Raw genomic sequence first — 21,794 nt, forward strand, 5'->3', positions numbered from 1 at the left:
GGAATCAGGGAGAATTTGTGCTCTGCTTAGACTTGCTGAGGACACAGCAGTCACTCAGAATCCTCTGAGAGCTCACGCTGCTTTCACCTCCATCAAGGTGCCTTGTGAGGCCCACGTGTGAGGAATTACGTCCCCTTGGTGCAGACACCTGGCAGTCCCATCTACAGGGAAGGCTGGTGTGTCTTCAAAGGATGGGTCAGTCCCTCAGTGCCCATGGGATGGGTTACCTTACAGGAGGCCCTGGAGTCTGGTCAGGCTGCACAGAGGAAGCTCGAATGAAAAGAAATGCAGCAGAGGCTGAGGTTACAGGCAGAAAATCAGCCTGTTCAGTGCTGCACCTATTTTTTTTATTTTTAATATAATGTACTTCTTTTTCTTGTTGCTAATAAACTGGGATTAGAGTTGGTGTCCCTTGAGTGCCTGCAGCTTTTAAGCTTTTAGCTCTGGGATACAGATTGCCTTGTGCCACAAGCACTGCAGTAAATCCCACACCTCTAACCCTCAGTAACTAATGGGGCACAAAGCCACAGTGCAGAACAACTTGAAGCTCTTTATTTAGATTTCTTCTTGCGATGCCTTCTGTTCAACTAAAGTGGAGACTTGTGAGGAATAAAAAAAAAAAGAAATCTTTGTAAAATAAAGGCAAAAGAAAGATACACACTAAGAAGAAAATTTTCAGAACCAAAGATAGTCTGACCAGGGTGGATAATTCACGTCAGGGAGAAATTTAGCAGCTTGGTTGGATGTGGAATCAGAGTAATAAAATAAAGAGAGACCTGGACATTTTTTTCATCCTAACAGGTGAATAGCCAAAGTATTCATAACAGCCATACAGATCAGAGCAGGCTGCAGAAAAATATGGCATACTTGGATGTAAATTATAGTTGTATATACTTCACTGATTGTTTCATAAGATTAAATGGCAGATAGATGTCAGCTGAATTCTGCCTATTTCTTGAGAAGGAATTTTTTAAGGAAAAAGGCATAAGATCTCACTGCCCTGGTAATAGGCAAATGTGTAGAAGCAGATTGTAGCTTGGCAGAATGGCTGGCTTCAGCAGCAGGCAGAGCTTTCCAGCACTTGCACCTCACTTCCTGCAGTACAACATGCAATGGTGCATTTCAGGGGTCTCCAGCATGTTCAGAACTAAACCCCAATGTAAGCACTGTTATCATTTACTAGAAACTGGTACTAGCAAATTCATCAAAATTTGAATTCTGCAGCTATTTACATTTTTCATTGCCCAGGGCTAATTTTATAGTATTGTTTGGCCTTTTCCTCAAAACCATAACTTACACTTTCCAAAAAAGAACATGTTTTTGCAATTCCTTAAAGAATTAGAGGAATTCTAGATTCCCTCATCTTTCCACAGGGAATCTCTTCCAGATATGGCTTTACTAAACCATAAAACTACAAGCAACAAGTAATGGCCTGTTCAGGTACCAGCTGGGAGGAGCAGGAAGTGCATGTGAACTCTTGCACTGCTGTTCATCCATCCCCACCCAAAAACCACTCACTGGCCTCGCACACTACAGAGGGTGCAAACAGAAGTGGGATATCTGGAAAGACCTAGGAAAGCAAAAAGGGAATGCTTTTTGCATCATGGCAAAGCAGCTGCATGAACATATTCACTGATTGTCCTCTCTTCTGGGCAGGCATCTCCTATTTTCACATCTGAACTCATGCTCTAGTCTTTCACCCAGAACTACACTCCATGGTTAGCGCCATGTTTATATTTACATTTCTCTGCCATAAGCCCTAAAGGACTATAAAATTACAAGAAATATTTGCCACACCATTGACAGCAGTAACTGAGTGAAGAATTGCCAAATGGGAAATCCAAATTTGCAAACTCAGTATTCTGGGCTGTATGCCAAGTCTGTCTGGGTGCTGTGGAGGTGAAACATTCAGTCTTCTCACAGGGATGCCAATGTGCCAACTGTATCCCTGGCACAGCATCTTCTGACAAACTTATGGAAAAGAACTGCTACCAAGTCCAGAGGGACATGCAAGCTGCTTTCTGAGCTTCCTTGGCAGCAACTCCATTTCCAAGTTGTGACTGTACTTTCTCCTATTTACAAGACCAGTTGTTTGTGATATGCTGTGGTCTCTGGTAGGATTTTGAAAAGTGCAAAAATGACAGCAGGATGTTGGTTTCCAAGTATAAACTAGTAAAATCCACAGTAATTTTATTTCTCTAAGAAAAAAGTAATATAGATACTCGTTTACTGCAGCCCAGATATCATATGTTGCCACCAGTGTGGGAGAATCCAAATCCATTTGTTAGCACCAAATGAAAAACATGATCATTAGAGTATGAAGGTTGTGAGGCTGATCTCTAAAGCTTCCTCTTTTCAAATTGTACTTCTTTCCCGTTGTCTCACAGCTAAACTTCTTCTCTGTCTGTCAGTAATTTTTCAAAATGAAAGAAAAAAAATAATAAAATCTTCCAATCTTCCATGGGGCTGCATGACCTCTAACTTGAAAAAATCCATTAGAAGAAAGCCTTTTAGTAACCAAATTGTGTCATTTACAACTGCACAGCAGCCAGGAAGAGCACCATAAATTACCATTCTGTAACTACAAGGGACAATGGAAAGTGTGGGCAGACTATTGCTATAAATGAGGAAAACTAGTAGAGTGACAGAATTTAATTTGAATGGGGTTTTTTTTGCCTAATTTACTTCATATAATAACAAAATTGGTACTTCCAGGTTAGTTATTTTTTGGCTGTGGAAGACTTAGCAAGACCATATAACATTGTTTATTTTTAAGGTGTAGCAGAATAAAACCACTGAATCCAAGCCATTTGAATTTTTTGTCTCCTTTATACGAAGGAAAAAAATAAAATTTGCAAGGCATTTAGTTAATTTAGTTAATTTCCTTCTCATACAATTTGAAATTTTGTCTACTGTTGAAGCTTGAGCAAAGAATGGTGCCTGGGAAAGTGGTGAAATCATGTCACCATGGAATAAATGGAGCAAAGACTGTAACTCAGATGCTGTGGGTTTATGTGGTTACTCTTTCTTTTAATCTCTTTTTTAATCAACAAGCAGTTGATTATATGGAGAAAGGTTGTCTTGTTAAAAATTCTCAATATGTATTTTTTTCCTAAAATCTAAAAACTAGTAGCATGTATCCCTGAGTACTTTCAATTGGTTTTGCAGGGAACCTAGAACTGGCATTTTTAAGGATATTTCTGAGAAAGGAAAATAAAAAACAAACCAGACAAAACCTCAACAATTCTGAGGTCTCTTTACAACTCCTCTCCTGAATTTCAAATCCTTCTATACACATATCATAAAGACATTATAGAAAGAACAGAAGTCTAATTTTAAAAGCTACAGGCTACTTAAGTATCTGTAAAATTATCTCAGAAATGCATGTTTCCGCTTTGTAATTCCACCAGTCTGCACTGGGACAGTGAAGCCAGTGAGCTGAGCAATTGCTACTAGAAAAATCAAATACATAAAAAGAAATGTAGTTAACACAATATTTCACATATGTTAATGCTTACAGTTCCATCAGTGTCAGCTTTATTTTCTATTTGATATACACCAAAGCTGGCACACAATTTTAACTGATGAGGTAATGTCATTTTTAATTTAAGGAGCCTTAAGCTGTCCACTTTAACTAGTGATATCATCTTTGCAGCTGTCTCACAGGACTTCATGTAAACATAAGTAATGTGCCCTGGATGGTTTGGAGCAGAGTTGTTAAAAATGACATTGGTCATCATGAAGACATTTTTTTTCCTTTGATCTCTTTAAAAATGCCAGACACACTTTATTGTCCTGTCATTTTTAGCTCTTCCTTGTATATTAATATGCTTGGAACATTTCAGTGAGCATAACAGTAGAATATAAAGGTCTAAACAAATTAATGGCAACATTTTAATGTCAGTCGTAGTAAGATAATGAAAAGTAAATGAGATTGTCTGGCTAACAGCAACTTGTTAAATGAAAGGGCAGCGTGGCTGAGACACAGAGACTCGGGGCAGGGAAAAGCCTTTTGCTGCTGTTTGAGAGTCACAGGACACAACTCAAGCTCCAAATGCCACCACCTTCTAGGAGAAGATTAAACTGATTATACAGATTGGGTCTGATCCTCCTTCCTGTCTGGGGTCATGTGAAATCATCTGCTAATAAAACTTAAGAACAGACCTGTCTCTGCACCTGCAGCTTCCCCCCTCCCATGACTTTCATTCTCGTTTGTATTCCCTGGGCTGGTTCAGCACCACCAGCTTGCTGGGCTTGCTCTCCTCAGCCCTTGAGCACCAAATCTGTCAGAGCAGACCCTGCACGTTGCCATCTCTGGTGACGGGGCTGAGGAGCCCTAACGTGTTGCTCAAAGACAAACTGTTAGTACCAATCATTATTTGGTTATTACATGCTTTTCCTTATACAGTCTTAGGTTTGATGCAAATAATCACAGAGGTTTTAGCCCAGTCTGTCTAGTAATCACATGCTGTATAAATATGAATGTTGTAACATGCATTTCTTGATTCAAATACCTAAATAAAGTTGATTTGTATTGAAACAATTTTTGTCTGAGAAAAATCAAGTGCTGTGACTGACTTGTGGATTTTGTGATGTGCTCCAAACTATTGGTCCAGATAATAAGGAAAATAACAGATTTTTCTACCATTGATCTGCAACATGATGGAGTTTTGAACAAAATCTGATGTTTAGGGATTTATTTATTATTCCATGGACATATGTTTGGAGGACAGCATATGGAAATCAAAGTATTGTTCATAAAGAGCTACAGCCAAAAAGACATTTTTGAATTCATAACAGAACTTCACAGTTTGAAAAGAATGCTATGCATTATGTATTGATAACAACACTACACAGACAAAGGAACACAATTTAATAATACAGAATTGTGCTCGTGAGATTTCCTTTTTTTTTTTTTTTGTTAATTGGTTACTTTAGCTGACATTGTCTGCAAGCATAATGGACACCATTCTTCCTAATAGTTCCATGTTGCCAGATGATGTCTACAGACATAATGTAGTCCATTTTAATTATTTCATTTTGCTTACATCTTTCAGCATAATGCATTTTCCAAGCAAGCTAGCATTTTTCTTGATTATCTATGTTGTGTTATGGTTTCTAAATTAATTAGGTCTCCTTCTTTCCTGGAAGTTAAAAGTTTCTTCCTTCCATTTATCTACCAGGTATGATTATGTTGAAGTGATTGATGGAGATAATGCTGAAGGACGCTTATGGGGAAAGTACTGTGGAAAAATTGCTCCCCCTCCTTTAGTGTCTTCAGGACCATATCTTTTTATTAAATTTGTTTCCGACTATGAGACACATGGAGCAGGATTTTCTATCCGTTATGAAGTTTTCAAAAGAGGTGAGAAACAATTCATTGTTACATAGTTCATAACCTGTGATTTTTACTTCCATCAGAAAGTTCACCATAATTCTTTGGAATGGGGAAAATGCATGAAAATGCTTGAAAGAGAAAATCGTATTACCCTAGTAATTCCAAGGCGGGGTTTGTATTCAGTGGGTGTAAATCATCATGAATCCAGTGGGTCAGCTGTGTCTGAGGGCTGACTCCTCTGCATGAAATATGGTAGTTTTTGTCAGCTGTTTGTTTCAACCATCTTAAAACCATTAGCTTTATTGCTTTTTTTTTTTTTTTAATAATAATTACTGTGTGATTTACAATGTTACTGCCTCAACAGCACTGCAACCTTCTGAGTCCCTGGCTGATTTTGGTTAGTGTTTTGCTCTGTGCTCCCAAGAGATGGCTGTGGGCTCGGAAAGGACCCGAGTACACGTGGGCAGCAGATGATGTTGCTGCTGCTTTAACAAATCATGTTTGGGAAGCAAAGGAGAGAAGCAGCTCACACTGATCACAGGCATGACCTGCTGGGTGCTCGTGCCAGGAGTTAGTGCCAGTGAGCACAATTAGCTTTATGGGGCACAGAGAAAGCCCAGAGAAACAGAGTGCAGGATTAACCAGAGAGAGACACTCCCTCTTTTATAACACTCTTCCCAATTCAATAGCTTAGAAGGGCTGTAAGGTCACTCTTTTTGCCATACATCTTCCCTATAGCTGGATGGAGATTAATAATTTATATGTTCCATTCATGGAGAATACAGGACCAAAACTCGTAATATATAAAAATATAATAATATTCATTTTATAGAAAAAAAATTTGACTTCAACATCAATGTTTAGGGACATATTCACAAAAGCAGCTCAAAAACTTCAAATTTCCAATGCACACCACTCCCAGTCAGTGCCCCATTTTCAGAACCAGTCCAAGTCCCTTTTATGCACCTAAACCAAAGCCAGATTTTCAGCTGTGTTCAGAGCGCACTCTTGGTGGCAGCTGTACTGCTAATGAGCAGAAGCACAGTAGTGAAGTCTCTTTTCTATTGCTATTGCTGCTCTGCACAGTGCTAATTGGGGCCACAGACCTCTTGTTCACCATCTTCCCCGTCTGTAAATCCACTCTTGACTCCCAGAAATTCTTTTGCTGACCTTCAGGGTCACATTTTTTGAAAGAATTCAGCATCCAAATGACACCAAACTTTCCTAAAGAAAAAATTTCTATTTATTTTGATGTGCTTAGGAGCCTAAACTCTTGAAAATGTGTTCTAATGTTTCTCAGTGCTTATGTATGCAGTACCATCTTTCATAAAGAACAAGGCTGAAACACAAGAAGAAGTGAAAGAATGATATGTGAAACAATCTATTTTAGTAACTGAACCGTTTTAAGGAAAAGGTTTTATTTATTTCCTAACAGTATGGTGACAACTCAGAACTCTGACAGGAACATTGTGTTTATTTCCTTGTGTGGTCATTTACATGTCTCAAAGATACACATTAACCATGTTAAAATGGCATTATGAATGAGATTTTACACACATGGAAGTCAGGAAACTCAAAATTATGGCTCCCAGAGCAACTTTAGCTCCAGTTCATTCCACGTAAACTGTATATTAAGGCAGGACAGTTATCACCATGCGGTGTTAGAAAATGCCATGTGTACACAAAGGATACAAATTATCATTGCTGTGGGAACACAGCTCTATTTAACTTCTGAGAAAATGCATATATGCTATACCAGTTTTGCATTTTAATATCTGTGCCAAATAAAGCAGTTCACCCTTTTGCACAGGTGAAGCTCAGCTGCTCACACCAAAAAAATATGTCTGGTTTAGCATATTCACAACTTATAATTTCCCAGGTATGGGAAGAACCAAGCCCAAGGTCCTGCGGAGCTGAGCTGAAGGCTGAGCCTCATTCCAGCACAATGTATTTTTGCCCATTGCTCTTTACTTCTCATTCAGCTCCATGGCCAGAGAGATACTGAAGAAGTTGTAGTCAGGACTAAAACATGAAACACATTTTGCCCAACACTTAGCCCACATGAAATGTTCATCATTTTGGCTTGGGCAGGCGTTCTATTTTAGGGTGGATGAGTGACGTATTCGCTAGAAAAGGATCTACACAGTTCACATTCAACTTTCCTAACTTTAGTCAACTAAATTTATGGTGTAAACTGAAAGAAAAGAAAGTGTCAACCAAGAAGGCAAATGATTTTTTGGCTCACTGACACCCACAGATAGCAGATTAAATTATCCCCAATGTCATCTATTTTCCTTTGCTCTCTCTGTTGCCTCCTCTCTGCCTTTCCTTCAGTTCTCATCTCTTCCTTTGTTTCATACACATGTGCACATGTAGTTGTTCCACCTCAGAAGTATCTACTTTTGGTATCTCCACTGGAACCTTTTCTGCCAGTTTTCCATGCACATTGTCCCATGGAGTTCCTCATAGCCTCTGTAATTCCTGCAGCTGCTTCACAGTGTCTATAAAGGGTCAAAATCTTTGGAGGGCATTTTAGTGAGACAGCTCCCCTGAAAACAGTTTCTGTTTTTGCACCAGATTGACTCGAACATGTTTAAAATAAAGCAAGCTGGCATCAGGATACCATGTGTGAGTATAGGAGCCTGACAATTGCACACACTCAAAGCCAAGATCTGGCTGTATTTAATAAAGTAATAATGATCCTGGCTTACATTTTATATTGCATCTTTTATTGGATTCCAAGAGGAGTACAGAGCACTTTAGACTATGAATGGCATAGCAAAGCTATTTTATCCTGGAACAGCAGCTACTGGTGGGAGTGAGGAGCAACAACCAGAATATAACCCTCCCCTACACGACAAGGAGACAAGGGAATGACAGGGAGAGAAGAGGAATATTCGACTAATGTGCAAGGGGGTGATTTAATTACAGGCAAAATGTAATTTCCCAAATTAGAATGGGTCAGGTTACATGAGCATCAATATTCACATCTTCCAAAATATGCCACGAAGTGTTCTGAATATTGATGTGATAGTTCAAGAATTTCCTCTCAGTGTCTGTTGAAGGGCAAGATTACCTGAACTGAGTAAATTCATTCAGACCTCTCTCTTGCGAGCTGAATTTAGCTGGGAGGTGGCCAGATCTGTGGGGGGTAATATGCTTGGCACATTCACAATGAAAACATTTTCTATAGTGAAATAAGAGTATTCATATATGCAACAAGGCAGACTGTTTTCCTTCAATGATCTGTGTTAGGCACTGGAAATCCTCTAAGGCTCCTGACTACAGTCTCTAAGGATGCTGGGCATCCTCATCCAGACTGGGGCCTCACACACATCATCCTCCAGCACAGACCTGCCTGTTGCAGCCAAGCTGTGCTCTCCATGTCCTTCCTCTCCCCCACTCTGAGCACCCTCATTTAGGTCATCCCACCCAAACTCCTCAGGCCAGCTGATATCCACCAGTGCCCCAAGCCCTGTAAATCACTCTATTAAATTTGGAGTGTCAAAAGGCAGAGGGGGGTACCTTTGCCGACCTTGTGGGAAGATGTGTGGGCAGTGCCTGCAGCTGAATTCTGAGCATACCTGCAGGTGTGGGATCCAGAGAGAGGATTCCAGAGGGACCTAAATAAAGGAGAAATGAGATCCATCAACAGGAGAGAGATTCCAGTTTGTCCCCTGTATTCACAAAGGCAAATCCAGTGACCTGGCCTTTTATACCCTTACATCTTTACTATCACTTTTCTGCTCCACCAACAGCACTGTTTGGAGCATCCCATTATGCCATAGTGGGAACATCAGGGAAAGCTGGTGTGTCAACATTGACATTAGGTGACTTCTAGCAACACTGCCTGTAATCACACAGTTTATCATGCCCACACTAACAGCAACATTTTACTGGTGCACCTGTGTCAACACCACTCAGAATGAGTCACTCACCCTCAGTACATGTACGAATTACCTTTCACATTTAGTTTGTCAAGGAGGCATAGGTCACATCTGGCAGAGTTACTGAGTCAGTGCTCCAGGAATCTGAAACCACTACTCCCTCTACTGAATTCACTCACCCGCTTTTGTAGAAAATTCTATTTCACCAATAAAAGCCTGTCAGCCATAAGATTTAAAGATTTGAGCTTGAAGGGGCTATAATTATTTCTCTAGGGCTCTGTCGAGATTTCTGCAGCTTACACTTTCATTGTTCCCGCATGACTTTGTATTTGTCATAATTTTTTCTAGAGCTGGTACAAGTTTTCATATTGTTCCATACAAATTGAGAATTGAAGATCAGACAGTACATGCGAATTGGGCTTTAAATGACTGACTATCAATAATAGGAACAAGCTGGCTGAATGATTAATGCAGCGATTAAAATGAGGTGTTTCATTGAAAAGCCACCTTTGCTGCTGGAGAGACAATACAACCTAATTTGTTTTCCAACTAACTGCTTTGCTCAGTAGCACAGTGTTAACCCAGTTGATTTTTCTCCTTCTCCTACAGGACCTGAATGTTCCAGAAACTTTACTTCATCAAGTGGAGTGATAAAGTCCCCTGGATTCCCTGAAAAATATCCCAATAGCCTTGAATGCACTTACATTATCTTTGCACCAAAGATGTCAGAGATTATACTGGAATTTGAAAGCTTTGAGCTAGAACCTGATTCAAATACTCCAGGGGGAGCATTCTGTCGCTATGACCGATTGGAAATCTGGGATGGATTCCCTGATGGTAAGAGAAAAATGGACTTTAATATGCATAACCATTACTGTGTAGTGGCCTGCAGAAGGCATATTCCCATTTTTTAAACTGTCATGCTAGAGAGATCCGTACTTGATTTATGTGAAGTGAGTTGAATTAAAAAGAAATGGAGAAAATGCTCTGTAAATTCATTCAGTAAAGCATATCATAGTGTGAATGATTTTTTTTTTTTATGAAATATGTTCGATTTTAACAGTTGGCTTAGAAGAAACCTCTGTGTTCAGTGGTAATATGTGAGAAACCTGCTACACCAAAATAAATTAAATGTGAAGCCTTATAATTAGTCTCCAGATTTTCACAGCTAACCCATGAGCATAGTCCAGACATTTCCAACAAATTGCAGAAACTGGACTTCAGGTACTGACCCTTTGACTTGCAGAAGAGCTGTATTACAGACCAGCTGCCAAAGCAGAGTATTTCTTTGCCAGAAAAAATGTGGTGTCCATGCAGTTGAAATCATGGTGACTACACAATTAGCCAGGTCAGTAAACAGCCACTGAGCTATTCATTCAGATGGCTTCAGTGACTGGGCACTGCAGGGTTCCTCCACTATATTACTCTCTCTTCCAGCAGTTTAAGCAAATCCAAAGGTTTTATCTTAATTTGTTAATTTATAATCTCTGATTAGATGGCCTCATGTGTCAGGGTGGGTGTGTTGGGTACCCTTCTGGAACATTTCTGCCATCTCAGTAATTTTCCACTTAGTTGTTGACCTCACTTGACCTTGTGCACATTCACTAAGTGCATAGCTAGATATTAGCTAACCCTATAGAGCCAGAGGGACTCAATTCACCCTCTGCCCAACCCCATATCCCTGCTTTACACTGAGTCTGACAAATAAAATAGCTGCATGATTTCTCTATGTTTTTCATGTACAATCTTGGGTCTGCAAGGTTCAAATCTCCCTTAAGCAGGGCAGGTACCAGTTCTCCAAGGAACCAGAGGCTGCAGCTCCAGCCTCAAAGGGATTGCTCCAGCTGAATGCCCAACCTTCAGGGTCCCAAATGCCTATATGAGCTGTGGAAACAGCTGTGTAAAGCTGATTATTAGTGATGCCTTTTTCACTGTTTCTGTGTTTGGCATAAGCTGATAAAGAGAAGCATCTTGAAGCTGTCCTTTTTCTTAATTTTTAATTTGTAGCAAAATTCAGTGACTGAAGATTTATGCTGTTTGTGTTGGGCACTAATTACAACTATTTCCATTTTCCACTTGTGTGATAACTCATATTAATAGATTTTTTGTTTGTTTTATGAACAGCACTGGCAGTTTCTACAAACTGCTAATCCTACATTAATATTTGATTTCAATGAAAATATATAACTTAAGAAATATATTTTAATAACACATTAAAATTTGCCTGTTTTCCTAAATAAATTCTCAATATAATTTTGCTTAAAGCTTCCATTGATGCTGCAGGAAATATATGTCTTTTAACATATATTTTATCTTTTTTTTTTTATTTTATGCTTAATGGGTTTATCATGGCTTTTTTCAATCCACTTCAATAAAGAGTGAAGAAAGACCCATAACAGTAGCTAAAAGACTATTTAGTATTTAATGCCTCAATTAGGAAAACAATATTTTAACAGTACAATAAAGATGTCTGGAACATTTAATAATAGGTTTATTTGTACATAGGCCAAATTTGTCCTGTAAAGCTTGCATTTAAACTGATATTTGAAAAGATGATCCAGTAAATCAATTAATGTGTAATATAACCAAAAAGAAATGCATTATTGCCAGTGTAGAGGGTTTCAAAGCAGTAATTTCCTGGTTCAAGAAAGTGGCTGAGCCATACTGACGACCAATTATCAACAAGCATTATCGGCCTTCCACAAACTGTCTCACAAACTCTCTACACTCAAAATGATCCTCATATCCACTAAGGATACTTGCATGCTTACTTGTAAATATTCTACAGAATTTGAAGACTGGAAAAATGTTTTCCTAGTTACCAACTATTGAAGGTTGCAGCAGTTGTAGGAAAATGTAGGACAAACCTCAGCCAGCAGTCAGTCTCTCTCGTTTAACTTTACAAAGAAAGATGGAATGTGGTTGCTTTTCTATAAATACATTGCAGGATGAATCCCTGGGAGAGAGAACTATTTCAACTGAAGAGCAAAGATGGAACAGGAAATCACTGGTATAACCTGGCCATCAAATGAAGATAGAGAATGTCTGGATACTGGAGAATATATAGAGACAGTATCTGGGGGAAAAAAAAAAATCTCATTTGCATCCACATGGAAGTAGTAAATGTCTACACAATGGTGAATTAGAGAGTATGGCTCCCTTTGATGAAGGGAGACTCCCCCAGGATGTCTTTGAGCCATTTGTCCATTTCCCTTTAGTCTGTGCAAAAATACTCTACGCTATTAACTGGAACATGGATATGGTCATGTGCAGTTCTAATTTCCTGGTGTACTCCCTTGCACAGTTTTAGCACACATCAATTTGCACTTTCCCAAGAAATTGGTGACACCAGTGAAAGCCAGGGATCACTCTCAACAGGCAAGTTGGTCATGGCCAGGCAGTTTCAGAGGGAAGAGCCACATAGGGCAAGCTGTGCCACACTTAGTCTGGTCCCAGGAGCAGCCCTTGGCTACTGGCTGCAGGTCCAGGGGGTGTCCCCTGGCCTGCTCTGTTTAGTGATATATCCATAGAAAAGGAAGTTATTTTGGTTTGTTGTTATTCATTGCTGCTCACATGCTCAGTTGTATTAAAGCTGCTATTGTATTGATACAAATGTGGAAGAAGAATTTTTTAAATATGTGGAAAAAATGTATATCCTTCAATGCACCTCCCCTGCTCCACAGCAACACAGCTGTGGTTTCCTGGGATGATGGCACTATTGTAATATGAGAGAGAGAACATGTTTTTGGAAAATAGTTGTGGTCTCAAGCAGAGCAGAATTAGGTGGACAGTGCCCTGAATGTGCATCTCTGGAAAACAGGCTCAGCATTTCAGCCAGGCACAGGAGTCCCTCTGTTCCCAGCAGGGAACAGCATCCCACTCTGACCTGTCTCAACACCTACTTTAGGGCACAGTTAATGGACCTTTGTAGTTTCTTGTCTCGTTGACTGTACTGGAAGCTATGAATCCCTAAGTCAGATGTAAACTTTAGATGCCTAAGTTAGAGCAGATGAAACCCAACATAAGTGGAAAATGTTTTCACTATAGAATTTGATAAGCTACAGTCACTAGAGATCAGCAGGAAATAAATTTGCTGTTTTACACAGTTGTGATTATTTTTTCCTTCCTTTCCCCAAGAAAAGCAAAAAATAAAGAAGAGAAATGTTCTTTAAAACAAATTTTCACAATGATGTTTAAAAGGATATGTCAAAGTCAGTAAGCTTCCATTTACATTTTACTTCTACGTAATTTCCATTTCACTGATGGAAAACAATTTTCTGTTAGAGAATTTGACAGCAACTGTAACAGTCATTCAAAAAGACGTTAAGCCTGAAATGCTCTGTCACAATCATGGAGTCCTCAGCCTACCTGGTTGTCCTTTCAGTGGATTGAAGCTGGCAAGTGCTGAGTATTTGCTACTTGATTCTACAAAATACGTGCTTATCTTTGAAGCATGTGAACAGTTAGATTGACTTCAAAAGGAATTCACCAAGGACACTACAGGACTGAAGTTAAACAGTGGTATAAGTGCTCTGCTGTTTCAAGAGAGGAATGGTAGGCATTCAGGAATGCCTCAGACCTGGAATTTTGTTTTGTGAAAAAAACCCTTTTGAAGAATATCTGAGAACTACAGGTGCTTGTTGCAAATATTGTACAGAAAAGGGACCATAGTTTGAAAGAGATAGCAGGTGGATTTAGAGCAGGAGAGTGAGTAGATCTCAGAATAGAAAGATGTGATTTTGCATGAATAAACTAGATACCAAAAATATCTTTGCCCAAGGCACAGATATATCTCAGCCAGCGTCTGCTGAGAACACTCCATTGATGACTTTGAAGAAAAATAGCCCACTCAAAACGAAGACTAGCTTTAGTGATGAATTGCACATATTCATCATGCAGCTCTCTTTGAAGCTCTATAGGCTGTCTACTAGGGCTCAAACGTAATTTAAAGAAGTTTACATATGGTTTGAGAACCACAGCCTAAGCATTGCTGCTTCAGTCAATACCACAAGAGCTTCCACTGAAGTACAGAGCAAAGCAGAATGCTTTACTGCAGTCATTAACATCAGTGCAAATGAAGGTTGCTATTAATCTAAGTGTGTTTCTCCTGTTGGGGCTGCTTTCTACACTCTTGTGAGAAGCCGTTAAGATGTAAGAGCATACACAAGCTCAGTGTAGTTGACTGCTGGAATGTGAAGATTGAATTAATTTTTCAGCTGTTTTTCCTTCCACGTCTGAAATTGTGTGCAAATATTTTGTCAATAAAAATCATAGAGATGTGAAAATACTGTCCACAACATACTTGCATACTTATAAAAAACAGCTTTAAAGTTAAATAGGTGGCTAGTTAACGTAGCATTTGTTTCAATATTTTAGAAGTCTGACATACCTTTTTTCTTTGCTTCTGTTTTTTTGGGAAGTTCTTAACCTAATTCCAAAAGCTAACATTTCAACTAGATGGGTAAAAGTGTATTTCAGTAAGTCTCAGAATTTCCTCATATCAATATTCTTTGTGCAGAAGGGCAAACAATAGTAAAGAAAAGAAGAATCCGTAAGGATAAGGTTTCTGTTTAGTCTTGAACTACCAGCCACTTTTTATATATTCTGTGATCTGATCTTTAAACCTTCCAAAAATACTTATTAAGAAATCCTTATCAAGGATTTATTCAAGGTGTAGAATTAGATTCTGCATTTTGGGAAATGCATGCAAAATAGGTTTCTTAGTTGTCCCTCCATCTTTTATCCAGAAAGTTACTCAGTTTTCCACTGTATCATACTGTGCCCGTGGAAAGAGGAGCCAAGGTCTCCAAAATTGCTACAGCATGGGCAGCCAGATGGGGTAGCTGGCTCACTGAAACGCCTTTGTTCTGCAGGTAGTGTAGAAGCATCCTGGAGTGAGGACATAATCCAAGTGACTCACATTTGGAGTAGCCCTTCCTGGGGGGTGCTGTCATAGTAACATAATGGTGCACAGTTAGAGGCTGGCCTAATGACTTTTCAGCACCTTCTGCCCTAAAATTCCCTTTTGGAACTCTAGACAGTCTATCATGAAATCCCACCTTGTTTCCTAAGAAATTGTCAGGAAGATGGTAAATAAAACAAACAGTGGCATAGTCTACCTAAGCAGACAGCAGTCTCACCCCTGATTGACTCCCCAGATGAGTTTCCTGCACAGAATTTATTTGATGTGGTGACAATGTATTTGATAATTTATTGTTATTCAAAAGTTTTCAAGACTTGAATGGAAAAAAAAACCAATAGAAGGGGGGAACTTTGTGTTAGCTATTTATGGAAGAAGGAGAATCTCTATTTCATCGAGTTGTGCTCAGATCAATATCATATTAGCTCAGCAGGGTAAGGTTTACATGTTGTGCAAAAAAATTCAATACCTCTTTGTGTCACATTCTGCACATTTTTGGCATTTGCATCCACATAGCTAGCAAAGGGAATAGTACTGTGATGGCAGGGCCAATCTGTTGAAGACTTAAATGCATAATCACAAAATATTTCTTAAAAATTATAAACCAGTGAGTCATGGGGAATCTTAAAGCCTGTCTGCTTTAAACAAAGTTCTCTTCTGTTTGTCATTTCAAAGAGGGTTCCCTACAGGAAATGGGAGGAGGGAGGCTCAGAGGCTCCATAACATGGTAGCCTTACCCTTCTTATTTTCTTGCAGTTCAGAGCACCATCAGCAGCTATAATCTTGAAAGCCATTGTGAGAAAGAGCAGGATCAGAGCTGTTTGGACACAGAAAATGCAAAAGAAAACTGAAAAAAAAAAAAAACAAAACCAAAAACCTGCAGCAACTGGAATGTGTGGGCATTATTTTGTGTTTTTAAAAAGCTGTTGATGGTAGCAGTCTAAAACAAACTTCTCTCTCTGAAACATAAAACCATGAAGCTTAAATGATTTCTAGGGTGAAGAAGAATTCAACTCATATCCTCTATAGGATGTTTCATTCTATCAATGCTGCATTGAAAAACCTTAGTGGAAAAAGTCTGAATTGGCAGGTATTTGAAATGCCATGAGATTGCCAAGGCAACTGAAGACTAACTGTGGCCATAATATGGATTGAAAAGGACATGCTGGCAGTAAGAGCTATAACATCTGAGCTCCCTCTTTCTGGCAACTCTAGGGCCTTACAGAAATGTGTAGCTTACATAATAAAGTTATTCCAAGCTGGAACTGTTTTACTTGTTGGAAAATGCCAATAAATGACTAGAAAATTATGTTAGCTGTAGATTTTTCTTTGAACTGTGAATAATTAGGATATCTAAACATTTTATATTTTAAACTGAAAGTGTAATGGACTTCCTAGAGAAATGACAAGGTGTTAATTTAAGCCTGGAAACCAGTGGTGTAAGCATTAGAATGATGCCTTATGATTATTTTCATGATTGACTCCATGGGTGGGTTTTAGCATTATCTTTTCTTATTGTTTGTAAGCACAGATGTACCACCATTCCACAGCCTAGGGACCTATCTGTAGGGAATGCTCAAGTGCTAGAAGGCCACATATGTTGGTTGTGAATTGAGTAGCTTAATTAAGGAAAAAGATTATCTCACTGCACAGCAAATGCTGAAAAATACCAAAATCAGGTTTATACAGTATTAACATGAAGGGAGATCATGTGACAATGTATGTGTGTGTATTCTCTGACATGGAGATATTCTTAAGAAATCCTTGCTCTTTTGAAAGGATTAGAATTTCACTTTTAAATTATTTTACAGTATTCTTTCGTGTTGATCATATGGGCAAAAGAACTATGGGCTCTGAAAGCCTAAGTTAAGAGGGATGATGATTCATTGGTCATAGCTTCAATATGAGCCAAAAATGTTTTTCAAAGTTTGAGAGGAAGTTAACAGATCATCTGCAGCATAGAGCATAAAACCTGGAAGGCACTGTTTGAACTCCTCACAGCATCTTGTGTACCAGGTTGGCAAATCAGGCCACTCGGTTGCTCTTGTCATAAACTGGTGCTTCAATCACACTTTGGAAAATACTTGTGGTGCTTCGTATGTGTAATTTTGTGCATCACTGCCCTCTCTGCACACTTTTAAGGACACTTTTTTGAATCTTGGTTCTGTACATTTTCAGAGGTTCATGGAGTGCTATCTGGAGCATTTTAGAAGTATGATTGCTAGGGTAGGATAAACAGTTTATTGTTCATCGCTGAATTATTGATGGCATTGTTATTTTGAGCTGTTACAGAGGTCCACCATTTCCTGCTGAGGGACCATCTTTGGGAGGATATTGTAGTGGCACCTATTGTTGTAGCAGCACTGGGAGTTTACTATTGTATGCTGTTTCTTTGCAGTTGGCCCACACATCGGGCGTTATTGTGGGCAAAACAACCCAGGACGTGTCCGGTCTTCAACAGGGATTCTTTCAATGGTATTTTACACCGACAGTGCAATAGCGAAGGAGGGCTTCTCAGCAAACTACAGTGTGTCACAGAGCAGTGTCTCAGAAGGTCAGTATTTATCTATCCCGCAGAGCTTCTTGGAAAATACTCTCTGTTATGTCTTCTTACACACCAGGTGTTGCCCTGAAGCTTTAAAGAAATCTTAAATAAATAAAATGGTGGAGAAGGATTGGTTCTGTTTTCTTTTTTTCTTTTTTTTTCTTTTTTTTTTCAAGAACAGCTGCCCTTTGAAAAGTGCAAGGAGCAGAATTCTCCTCACAGTTTTATTCCACTGTATTGCCAGGAAGTTGGGATAATTATTGTGAAAAACTGTGCTGACCAAGGAAACGCAGGAATGCAGAGCAATTGAACACTTGCATTAAAACAATGAAACATGAACAATGAATGCACTATCCAAAGCCTTCTTTTATTACATGGAATAAGCTTTGATGATCGATTTCTTGAATAAAAGGAACCCATTTAATATATGTGCTCTTGTTAAACCATTTCATAAGCTATCTAAGCTTTGTTCTCTGTCTCGTATTTTTTTTCTCAGTTGACTCATTTTCATGCTTACCCTTTGGACAGAGAATGAAACGAAGTGAGGGAAACAGGAAAATAATATGCTGTGTTACACCATGTCCTTGCAGATTTCATTGCTTTCCTCAGTGATAAAACACACACTTTATGTCAAACTCCCTCTCCTTTCTGTGTCTTACTGAGATTTGAGCAGATTCACACAGATTTGATGTGCTTGTTTAATCAAAAAAGGGACAAAAGCAAAATGAATAAACAGAAAATTTAACTGTAACTCCCCATCTCTCCTGCCTTTTTAACAGCTTTCTTACACACAGGCAGGAACAGGCAATGGGGGACACACAGCTTCCCTGGATGGGAAGCATTGTGCCTTCAGCTAGTTTGGTTTCTCCTTATGTAGGTGCTGTTCCTCTCCCTTCATAACTAGGCACAAACAACTTGTGTCCCCATGTCCACCTCCACAGTCACCCCCCCAGGCTGTAGATGCACCCATCACACCAAAGTCAGAATTAATAACATCTGCTATGCCGAGATGCCTTCAGATTTTAAACACAGGACAACAGAACAGAAGCTAGTGTGTATGAAAACCTTTTTGGATGTCAAGAGGAAGCATTTCATATGCTGCAGGCTTAGAGAAGTGAGTGGTCTCATTCAGTTTCAGCCATCCTTTCTCTTTGTGTTGTCTGGTCACCTCCACATGACAACCCAATCTACTTAAGTCAGACATGGGAGATGTCCCTAGAATTTACTTGTCCCTCTCAGTGGACTACAGGGAAAACAAACATGTCTAAATCAAACTAGACACTTTTTAAGTCTTTTGATTTTGCTCCCACCTATCAGGTTTTGCATTCTTTGTAGTGGCTTACGGCTTTCCTTCAGATTTCAATCAGAAGTTCTTTTCCTTTGAGTCTCACCCTAATGTAGTTCAGCTTCAGGACTTACCATGTACCTAATACAGAACTGGGGGAGAGGGAATTGCAGAGGGAATGCTGTTAGTTTGATTCAGTTACTGGAAGCCACAACTACACTTCCTACAAAATACCTTGATAACATTTTTGAAAGTAAAATTTTGGATCCCTGATAAGAGATTCAAGCATTTTTTTCACAATACTTTAATTTTCATTGAAAACCCAAAACTTTGTTTATTTGAAGCTCATTTGTTCAATTCATGGTTTTTGAAACTTTCAGCTCAGCACCCACCCCTATCAGAGAAACATCTCCAGAGAAGATGCAGTAAAAAAGGAGCATATATCTCACTCCATTTCACACAGTTATTTTAGCTTTAATTCTAATAAAGGAATTAATTATATTTCTATATTGTGAATTCCTTGCACAGAAGCATAGGCACATGGGATTTTTTATCCTGCCCTTGTACTGGGGTTGGTAAACTTCTGATATGAAGACCCAGGAGCACTTGGGTTTGAGGATCTGTCTGTAGCTAATGGCTTCTCTTGCCTTAGTGGAGGTTGGAGCCTTTATTTTTGAAGACTGAGAGAAGAATTGAATCACTCTGCCCGATCAACCTTTGAACTCCCTATAGTGATTAGGAAGTCAATTGATTCTAAATTAACTAGGTAATTTTTGTGTCAGCAAACAGAGATTGAATGGAGATGATCAACTCATTTACAATACACCATGTTACAGAAGAGGTGGTAATTTCCTTAAGTCAATAATTTTGTGGCCTGAGTTCAAATTTTGTTGATCTGTTTCACTCCAAAGTCCAGAATCCAAAGAGAATGGCTAAAATTCTAATAATATTTTTTAATAATTTTATATTTTTTTGTACTGAAGTAAATAGTTTTAAAATCAAATTATTTCATAAAATCATCTAATTTGTCATTTCTAGGCTTGTGCATAATTTTGAGATGAACATACATTGTCCTATGTTATGAATCCACAGGAGTGTCTCTGCTAGCCTAGGATAGACACTTCTATTGTCCTATACTGAAATGGCCACAATACTGGGCTAAAAATATTTGTATAGCATTATTATTGCAGGAATTGCCATGGCAACTCAAATGACAGTATTAAGAATGACACCATAAGCCCAACACTGCCTCCCTTAAAGTTCCTAAAGTATTCAAAGTCACATAAAAATAAATTCTTTAGATATTCATATTCAAAGCAGGGAAATGTTTTTATTATTCAAAGTCTAAATCAAAAAGCTGACCATAATAATGATGGCAATTTATTTTTCTTCAGATTTCCAGTGCATGGAACCACTAGGTATGGAGTCAGGAGAAATTCACTCTGATCAAATCACTGTCTCCTCCCAGTACAGCGCTATCTGGTCTTCAGAAAGGTCCCGGCTAAATTACCCTGAGAATGGATGGACCCCAGGGGAAGATTCTATCAGAGAATGGATACAGGTAAAAAGATAACATTTTAAAGATGTCATTAATAATACTCTATGGAGTTATTTTAATGTGGAGAATGCAAAAGAAAGAAAAAAAAAACCAAAAACACAGCAAAGTACTTCTACATAATTTAAGAATCATTGCAAGTGGGGAATAGCTCATATTCCTCATTAGACAAACAAAAAAAGACTTACTCCCAAAGGCATAGAAAAAGAAAAGGTCAGGAAGATTAATTCTTCTGCTTCCCACATCTATTGTTTTTGCAGTCTTCTGGGCACAAATAACAGAGATTTTGGTTTAGTGGAAAAGTCAATATTGGTTTAACATGCACTTAAAGTGGAATGTCCCAGTTAACTGAGTATGTGCTGTGTCTCTAGCTGATTACTGTTAAGTGTTAATACAATGTGGTGTTTTCATGCACTCAGATTTCACCTCAGAAGACCTATGTCCCTTCTAGAATGTGTTACTCACGGAATGAGTTCAGTGGTCTCTGTCTGGTGGCTATTCTTCCACATCCTTAAACACAGCATTCATTACTGAGATGGGCTGCCTCAGCTCTGCTCTGTTAACACAGGAGAAATCCTGAAAACATTTGTTACCATGAAGAGGCTCCTTGAGTTCAGTCAGTCTCTTTGAAGTTGTTTGTTCTGTATTATCAGGTCCATAGCTGAATGGTGCATAACTTCTGAACAGATTCACATTATTCATATCAATTACTGTTTACAAAAAAAACCTATACTAGCAGGCAAGTATTAATATCCTTATATGAAAAAACAGTTTTTCCTCAATTTTAAGTTGACTTACATGACTTGCCTGAAACCTAGATTATATTTTCTGAATTGGCAAACACCAAGAGAAATGCTCAAGCATATTATATCTATATTACTAATATTGAAAACTTGTTTGTAGATTTGAAACATTCCTCCTATTTCTGTTATTTTCTATAGGAAATTACTAACTGACATATAAAAACAATGCCTTATTAGCCTTTCATACAAATGTTCACACTGATGTTTCCTGTGAGGTTTGATGTCTGCAAGAAAGCTCAAAAACATGTTGAGTAGTAGTTAGTAAAGGGAAGAAAGAGGGGGAAATCTTTCATTTCTGATCCCTGGCACACAACGGGACTCTCAGGTGTCCTGCCTGGGGGCCCCTGTGCATCCTGAGCTCTTGGCAGTCATGTACAATGGACCTAATCAGACTTCAGAGTGGCCAAAAAAAATCTGTTGATCCCTTTTTCATTACTTAGGAACAAACATTAAAATCTCCT

At 38.7% G+C, this 21,794-nt stretch overlaps 1 protein-coding gene across 3 annotated transcripts in view; it reads left to right on the forward strand.

Moving 5' to 3' along the window:
• NRP1 (neuropilin 1) overlaps nt 1-21,794 on the forward strand; it is a 113,238-nt gene that overhangs the window by 41,425 nt on the left and 50,019 nt on the right. For all 3 annotated transcript variants that reach the window (XM_015617764.3, XM_015617765.3, XM_015617766.3), the window contains exons 4-7: nt 5,184-5,365; nt 9,835-10,062; nt 17,544-17,699; nt 20,370-20,536. In XM_015617764.3, the coding sequence (XP_015473250.1) occupies nt 5,184-5,365; nt 9,835-10,062; nt 17,544-17,699; nt 20,370-20,536 (733 nt within the window). The remainder of the gene's footprint in view (nt 1-5,183; nt 5,366-9,834; nt 10,063-17,543; nt 17,700-20,369; nt 20,537-21,794) is intronic.

The sequence above is a fragment of the Parus major genome, chromosome 2 (genome assembly GCF_001522545.3).
Source record: "Parus major isolate Abel chromosome 2, Parus_major1.1, whole genome shotgun sequence".
Classification (NCBI taxonomy): Eukaryota; Metazoa; Chordata; class Aves; order Passeriformes; family Paridae; genus Parus; species Parus major.